This window comes from Cryptotermes secundus, unplaced genomic scaffold (genome assembly GCF_002891405.2).
Source record: "Cryptotermes secundus unplaced genomic scaffold, Csec_1.0 scaffold1552, whole genome shotgun sequence".
Classification (NCBI taxonomy): Eukaryota; Metazoa; Arthropoda; class Insecta; order Blattodea; family Kalotermitidae; genus Cryptotermes; species Cryptotermes secundus.
Window position 1 is genome coordinate 151,351 of NW_019721780.1, and position 8,789 is coordinate 160,139.

At 41.0% G+C, this 8,789-nt stretch overlaps 1 protein-coding gene across 10 annotated transcripts in view; it reads left to right on the forward strand.

Moving 5' to 3' along the window:
* The window catches only part of LOC111875794 (zinc finger protein OZF), a 31,212-nt gene extending 25,357 nt beyond the window's left edge, over nucleotides 1-5,855 (forward strand). For all 10 annotated transcript variants that reach the window (XM_033750216.1, XM_033750209.1, XM_033750207.1 and 7 more), the window contains one exon: nucleotides 4,452-5,855. In XM_033750216.1, coding sequence (XP_033606107.1) covers nucleotides 4,452-5,180 — 729 coding nt within the window. In that variant the 3' untranslated portion in view covers nucleotides 5,181-5,855. The remainder of the gene's footprint in view (nucleotides 1-4,451) is intronic.
* Nucleotides 5,856-8,789: the final 2,934 nt, after the last annotated feature.

Here is an 8,789-nt window from a genome sequence, read left to right on the forward strand (position 1 = left end):
GCATTTTTATTTTGGGCAGTAGAAAACATTCTAGAGGGACCACCTACTTTCAAGGGGACGACGGATTCTACCAGCAGAAGGATGGCATGGCAATGGGTAGCTCCCTTTCTCCCGTTGTTAGCAACATCTACATGGAACATTTTGAACAACTGGCTATCGACTCAGCGCAGGACAAACTGTCGTTGTGGCTCCGATATGTGGACGACACATTTGTGATCTGGCCGCATGGTGCAGAGGGGATACAGAACTTCCTTACACACCTCAACAGTCTGAGACCGGCTATCCAGTTCACCATGGAAATAGAATCGGAGGGAACGATCCCCTTCTTGGATGTTTTGGTCATGAAGAAAGGGACGGCTCTGACCACGAAAGTTCACAGAAAACCCACCCACACTGGCAGATATCTTAATTTCAATTCCAATCACCCTCCGCATGTCAAAAGAGGAATTGTTCATAGCCTTCATGATAGAGCTACCACTATATGCCAAGACCGGCAAGACCGGGTGTTGGAGGTTAAAAGTTTGAAACGCGACCTTCAACTGAGTGGTTACTCTCAGGGCTTTATTGACTCGGTTATCAGGTCCAAGGGCGGTAGTCGTCAAAAGAAAAAAGAGGAAAAGCCTCTTGGCACGGTGTACATCCCGTATGTCAAGGGAATCTCTGAGAAGTTCAAGCGCATAGGGAACCAGTACAATATTAGAACCGTCTTCAAAACTAAACACACTTTACGATCTTCGCTCGTGAGAACGAAACCAAAAAGGGATCCTCAACACACGGCACAGTGCGTCTACAGCATTCCCTGTCAATGTGGCAGAAGCTACATTGGTGAAACAGGAAGACCACTGGCTGTTCGAATCCGTGAACACAAGCACAATCTTAAGCAGGGTCTTCTAGAGAAATCCAGGTTGGCTCAGCATGCATATGAAGAAGGTCACAGGGTAAGCTGGGATGAAGCTAGGATCTTGGAGATTGAAAGCAACAGCAGATACAGGAAATACAAAGAATCAGCTCATATGGCATGTTCATCCAATCCGATCAGCCAACCCAGTTTGGATATTTCTCCTATATGGATCCCTCTCATCAATGAAGAGGTTAACAAACCAAAAATGTAATTTCATGAATATTAGTGGTTCCACTACTACTGCAAGTTTTTTTCCGGAGATTAGTCTGATTCCCGGAAGTCGCCATGGTGGCACGATTCTTTAACCATGCAGATCAGGCATGCTTTATCCAGTTTTTACTTTCGTTTTTAACTGAATTCATGGAATATAACCCATACTTCTGTTTCTTTACATTGTTGACAAGTGCATGTTTGGCACAAATTTTCTATCATGTTTTTACTGCGATTTTATTCTTTCCTCCCACTGACGGAACCGGTTGTCGGTTGTTCATAGGTTGTTTCTACAGATCAAGGTTTGTCCAGTGATTGAGACTAGCTCTTTCTAAGGGGCCCAACTGAGTAGGTTAAACCTTCCCTATACACCTGAAGACGGAGACAGATCCAGTCTCTGAAACGTTGTGGTTTTTTGTCTTTTTATATACCGGACGATGGGTGAAGTCCAAAATAAGCCAAACAGTATTCTAGAGGGGATTGGTTAGGCAAACAGGGAGGTCTTGAACTTAGACAAATTGTATATGTTGCCAAGAACTTGTGGATCGAAAGTCCTGTGTCAGCTTGTGTATTATCATGATGGAGTTCCATGCTCATGTTGTTCACATTTCTCATGATTTTCTTTCTGCTGCATCCCTAAGATGCCTCAGAACTTTCAGATAATAGTCTTCATTATTAGCCCAGCATACTGTAATGAACTTATGATGAACACTGCTGTAATAAATGAAAAAAATTGAGAGCATATGCTTTCAGGCACAAATGTCATACTTTCATGGCGCAGAAAATCAAGGTTCTCCCATAGTGATGACTATCAGTTTGTTTCTACAACATACCCATGAAGCCAAGTTATGTCTCCAGGGATACCATTTAAAAAATCATCATTTGCTCATTGCAAAAGATACAGGATGGGGCACAGAAACTTCCTTTTTGTGAAGACGCATTGTGAAGGAATTGGAGGTCGCAGAAAAGTGGGGATAGGCTTGACGAACGCAGCAGTCGTGGAAGTTTCTGTCTAATACCCCTCAGTAGGAAACATGAGGTGGATGAGTGAGCAGCGTGCGTTTGCTGTCGAACCCTATTTTTTGAACAAACATTCCTACTTGGCGGTGCAGCGTGCGTTCTGTACTCACTTCACAATTAAGCCCAGAGATCTGGTTCTCGACCAGAAATCGATTTTTTTTGTGGGTAGAGAACTTTAGGACAACCAGGAGTGTGGTGAAAAAATCATCAGGACGACAACGGACCGTTACGACGCCAGAAAATGTGGAGGCAGTTCGACAGTCGATTTTGAGATCCCGAAGACACTCCCCTCGCAAACATGCAGTCACCCTAGACATATCCAATCATTCAATGCACCGAATTCTTCACGAACATCTTCATTTCCATTCCTATAAGATGGTTGTTGTGCAAGATTTGTCACCACATGATTTCCAGAACTGAATAACGGTGTGCGAAACATTATTGTAAACTTAACCCCCTGATGCACTTGTTTTCTTTAGTGATGAGGCACATTTTCACATATCTGGATATGTCAACAAGCAGAATATGCGCTATTGAAGTGGTAACAATCCCAGAGAGCTCCATGAGAGGCCACTCCACAGTGATAAGGTGACAGTATGGTGTGTGTTGTTGAGAGTTGGAGTTATTGGCCCTTATTTCTTTGAAGAAGACAATCATGCAGTTACTGTCAATAGCGGTATGTGGACATGATTAAAAACTTTTTCGGGCTAGCTCTTGAAGAAATGCATCTAGGAAATATCTGGTTCCAACAAGATGGTGCCACAGCCCACAACCCGAGCTTCGATGACAGTTTTGAGGGCAAAGTTCTCCGGACGGCTCATCTCGCTTCAAGGTGACATCCCGTGGGCAGCGCACTCACCTGATCTAACGCCCTGTGATTTTTTTTTATGGGGATACCTCAAGGCAGAGGTTTTTAAACATCGCCCCACAAACCAGCTTCAGCTGAAGAATGTTTTTTGGTGGGAACTAGCCTAAATTCTGGTGCGCATATTGGAATGTGCAGAGGGGACCTTTAGAAAACGGTTGCATCAGTGCATAAAGAATGGTGGCCACCACCTTCAAGATATTTTGTTTAAAACTACATGATTTAAAACTTTAAAGTATGTTCTTTCATTAGCTAAACATAAATTTTGTCTATCAGCAATAATTCTTCTTTTATTCGCCTTCAAAAAAGGAAATTTCTGCGCCCCGCCTTGTATTTGCAAATGTAAATGCATTGAAATCTGTGATCTTCACTCAAGAACGTTGACACAAATTTCCCTGAGACCTGATGCTTCATGAAATCCTCTGTGAAAGTTACATGACAAGGGCCATGGGATATTCCCAACCACTGTGGTATTATCTCTTAAGTCAGTCAGTAATTTACGTCCTGGTGCATTTTACTTCGGCAGCTGAAAAATCATTTCTTGAACTTCAAGGCTGGCCAAACAGCTCATCATAATCTGATGAAGATTTTGCACTTTGGAAATATTAGTGCCATTCATAGGTCAGTGTTTTACTCAAAGACCCAATGCCCTAAGTTTCACACAACACAGTATGGGTCTCAGCAGCTGTTTTGCCCAGTTCAACTCAAAATTTCATATCAATGCTATGCTACTATGAACAGAATGTCACCCGATCTGTTTAGAATGAATTGCTAGGTGATTGCAGCAACAGATTCAGTGGACTGTAATTATAAGAAATTAATACATTGTGGTTGCACTTGTAGAGATTCTGTGCAACTGGCAGAAGCTGCAGCCTAGAAAACGGTGAGCTATTGATTCATGTGTTATGAGCAAAGTTGGAATATACATTATACGGGAAAGAAGCTTCTGATTTCATGTCTGTTCTGTAGTACTTGTGGTACATGATTATTGTTAGGATTCATTATACATATACATCTTCCTGATGAGGTCATTGGATTTTTCAGCTGACCTAGTCCTTCCGTCTGCACTAAGGCCCTGGGGTTGACTCAGTCCCTAACTGAAATGAGTACCTGATACCTTCCTGGGGTTAAAGGGTGGCCAGTGCATAAAGCTGACAACATCACTGCCATCTGTGAGCTGATTGTCTAGAAACCATGGAAGCTTCAATGTCTCACAACCCTATGGGCCTCCACAGCCTGTTACAGGGATAGCTTTACCTTTACCTTCTCTGTGAGGGATGTCACTCAAGATTCTTCCATCTCTTACAGTTCATAATGTTGAATTTCTGATTCTGTACTAAACAATACAATTCTTGTCATGTAAGAATTATGTACCTAATTTATATGTTAGTTTCAAACTTGTTCTTCTTTCTGTTAATATTTAAAATATTTTGTCACTTTTCTTTTTGTTTTCAGACTGCGCCAAATGCGCATCAGCCCACATATAATGTGGCCCATCAATATTCTTGTGATGTATGTAATAAGCCATTCAATCAGCAGAGTGATCTGAAGAGACATAAACACGTTCATAGTCGGGAGCGGCAATTTTCCTGTAATGTGTGTAATAAGTCATTCAGCCGGCAGAGTAGGGTGAAATACCATCAACGCATACACAGTGGGGAGCGTCCGTTTTCCTGTAATATATGTAACAAGTCATTCAGTCAACCAAATCAACTAAAGCAACATCAACGAATGCATAGTGACGAAAGGCCATTTTCCTGTAACATATGCAGTAAATCATTCAGTTATCCTGCTTCTCTGATTGAACATCAACGAATACACAGTGGGGAGCGGCCATTTTCTTGTAACATATGTAACAAGTCATTCAGTCAGCGAAATACACTGAAGCAACATCGACGCGTACACAGTGGAGAGCGGCCATTTCCCTGTAACATATGTAACAAATCGTTCAGTCAGCAGAGTACTTTGAAAAAACATCTACGCATACATAGTGGGGAACGGCCACTTTCCTGTAATATATGTAAGAAATCATTCAGTCAACCAAATCATCTGAAGCAACATCAACGCATACACAGTGGAGAGCGGCCATTTTCCTGTAACCTTTGTAATAAGTCATTCAGTCAACAGAGTACTTTGAGAAAACATCAACGCATTCACAGTGGGAAGCGGCCACTTTCCTCGTAATATGTAGTAAGTCATTTGGTCAGAATGCTTCAATAGTCCAATGCATGCACAGTACAGAGTAACCATTTTTCTTTATCATGTGTAATAAGACATTCAGTCTCCAGAGTTATCTGAGGACACACCGCCATGTATATAGTGAGTAGCAGCATTTAGCTGTACTGTGTGCAGTAAATAATTCAGTAGAGGGAGTAATCTGAATACATATTGTCACATACACAGCAAGTGGCATCAGTATTTTGGGGATATGTATACAAATCTGTTATCTGCAAAGAAGTTATTGTGTGCGTGCTGCAGAGTGTCCTTGATTCCATCAATGTTAGGTATTTTAGTTTTAGAATCTGGTTGACTATTAATACTTGCATATCTCAGTGTGAAGAAGAAAAACGTGTTCTGAGATTGTGTACAGGCTTGTCAGGCTTGTTTCTCATTCTCCCCTTGGGCTGCAACTGAGCTGATGTATGGCAAGAAATATTTGGGCACTAGTTGCTTCTGCACTGTGGGAAACAGGGTGATTTGCTGTAACAAGGTCCTGCTATAACGTGTACACATAATGCAATCTTTATTTCAGTTACTGGACTCAACCAAATTCTCTGTGGAAAGTGGCCATATATAAAGCACTCAGAGTTCTAGTTAAGGTAGTGATGTAAAGAAAAATAAATATTATTTGTCTCGTGATGCATTATTGCCTGCACTTTCTCTCTTCTGCACTCTTCTCATGGCAGAGTCTGGTCTTGCTCGTAGGACCATTTCATTCGGTATGCAGGAAGTATCATGTAAGAGAGAATGATTAGGTGTAAGGCTAAGCGGCCTCCGTAGTCTAGGGGGTAATGTTCCCACCTCATGACTCAAGGTACGTGGGTTCAAACCCGGCGGAGGTCGTGGAATTTTTAAGGGCGGAAAAATTCAGGGAACAAGTCCTCTGGGAGGGACTTTAAGCCATGTGTCCCGTATCATAGATTTACGGCACGTAAAAGAACCTCATGTCTCTAGGAGACCTCTGAGCTAAATTAGGCAACAATTTCCTTCCCAAGTAGTTTCCAATGCCTCTGGCAGATGGGGGAAGTATCAAGGTACCGAGGGCCGACCTCGTTAGCTCAATGGGGCTGATAGAACGCACCAGTACCAGTAGGGTATGGAGACCGGTAGAATATCAGAGGGGGACGTACAATAGATCAACAACTGGTCGGGATGCATGAGGAAACCCACCCCCTCCAATAATAATAATAAAATAGGTGTAAGGCTAACACTTGGTATATGACAGATGGCGTTATATAATATTGTGGCATATAGAGCTCTTGCTAGGCAACAACCGCAAAGTAAGTAGCTATACAACTGCCATTACTAGGCAGCGGTCCATGAACAGCTACAGAGGAACAGTGAACTGTAAAGGGTAGTCACATGCCGTATCAAAGTTTACCATAAGTCCAATGTCTGATCCAAACCCGGTCTATAGCCACTCAGTCACATGACAATATTTTATTGTATTAGAAGTTTATTCACTTCTTTTCGTTCAAGAATTGTGAATCATGCTTACAGTTTCAAATAAAAGTGTTAAATCACCTCCTGACCATGGCCATCTTTGAAAAGGCAGTCATTCAGCTTAGCAAAATATTACAGACCTGTATGTAACCCCAGGCATTCATTAATTGGACTGTCCTGGAACAGTTCTATAAATTCCATGCTAAGATAATCTTCCAATTTACATTTTATCTAATTGGTTTCCTACCTTCAGATATTCTGACAGAAATGTGACATTTGTTTTTCACCTTTCTTGTGGATGCTGTATGTTGTGTTCATCTAATTGTCTTTAGTTAATAATCAAGGAGTCTTGCAATGATGGACTGGTAGAACCTTGTATTAAACATCTTTGAGGGCACATCACGTCCTAAGCTGGCAACCTTGTGCAACAGAAGTTCTGTGTCTTCAACAAGATTTTGGATATGGCAGTTTATGTTCACATTTCTGTTGAAAATAGACTCCAGTAATATTCCAAGGTTGGAGTATTGCAGATTAGGTATTTAATTTTATGCATCCTGGAAATGGTTCTCCTATGTTTCACACATTTAAGATCTGTCTTTATTACAGAGTGATGTCTAAAGTTTATTGCAGTCATATGCTATTCCATGAAGGGGAGAGGTACTTCTGTGTTATACACAGTCAGCTGATTTTATTCCATTAATTCGTAGTTATGTTGTCAAATATTACAATATTATACCTCAATTTATGAAATTCACTCTGGAATGAAGCATATTATTTTGTACCTATTTTTAACTTGGCGAACTTCATTTTCACTACAACAACCAACTTTTTCTTGTATGAAGTTCTGCAAAGGTGGAGAAGTGCACAACATGTGCAGAGAAACTGATTTCCCTCCTTTCTGGATGTCCCACCTCCCAGTCGATGCACCTTTTTATGGTCATGCACAGTCAACTGTCCCTTTGGTGCATCATTTCTTCCAAAAATGTGTGTTATTTTTGCCCAACATGGCTCCCAAATGATTGAAAGTGGTTGTAAGAGGTGTTAATAAAACAAAGAAAGTAAGAACAGCAGGATGTTTGGCCACAACCTACATCATTGCTTTGCATCAGGTATGAGAAAATAGACATGAGAGAATAAGATTTTATTTTACAACATTATATATCATAAACAACAGATACTGCCCTTATTTTAATGCTTATTTACTATTAAAACATGTTAAAAATATTTGGGGATTTTTCTGGGGACTTGTGAACAAGTCAGACTTTTACGTGCAAAGTGGCAGGAATATGATTTTCGGTTTATATATTTTCAACATATGAACACTTTATGGAACAACTTCCATAAACTGAAGAATACCTGTATAATGATTCCTTATAAATCCTTTGAAACTGTATAAGAGTGCCCAGCTTCATTACACCTAATTAGGCAATGAAGATAGGAAAGTGAAATTTTGATATTCAGACTCATCATAGAAGTTTCATATTGCAAATTCCTTAATGTAGAAAATTAACGTGTACTGTATGAGGAAAGTTTAAAAAGTGTAAGTCATCTCAGGTTGTGTATCAGTGGAAATCATGCACAGAAAAAGATCACTCAGTAGTATTTCTGTGCCTTGTCATTTATGATAATTTTTTTTGCATAGTGGGAGGTGGAGTTCAGTTGGGTCCACTTGGCATGGCGGCCACTGATTGGTCTGTTGTACATGCCCCAGGTGATTATGATGATGGAGAATTTGGTGGAATGAAGATTGATGGGAAACTGAAGTACTCTGAGAAAACCTACCCCAGTGCCACTTTGTCCACCACAAATTCCACTTGACCAGACCAGGGTTTGAACCCGGGCCGCCACAGTGGGAAGTCAGCGAATAACCGCTTGAGCTATGGCACAGCAATCATTTATGATAGGTTTAAATGTATCTTGTATGAGTGCACATCTTCAGTGTGTGGTGCTGTGGCCTAGGAGCTAATACACCCACCTTTATCTCTGTAGATGAGTGGGCTTGATGCTGACCATTCACTTCCAGGCTCCAGACATAGCCAAGGATAAAAATGCCATGGAGCAATACCTTTGCTCCCACATTATGTCATCCTGTATGGTACTTAATTGATGAAATACAGAAACAAGTTAACT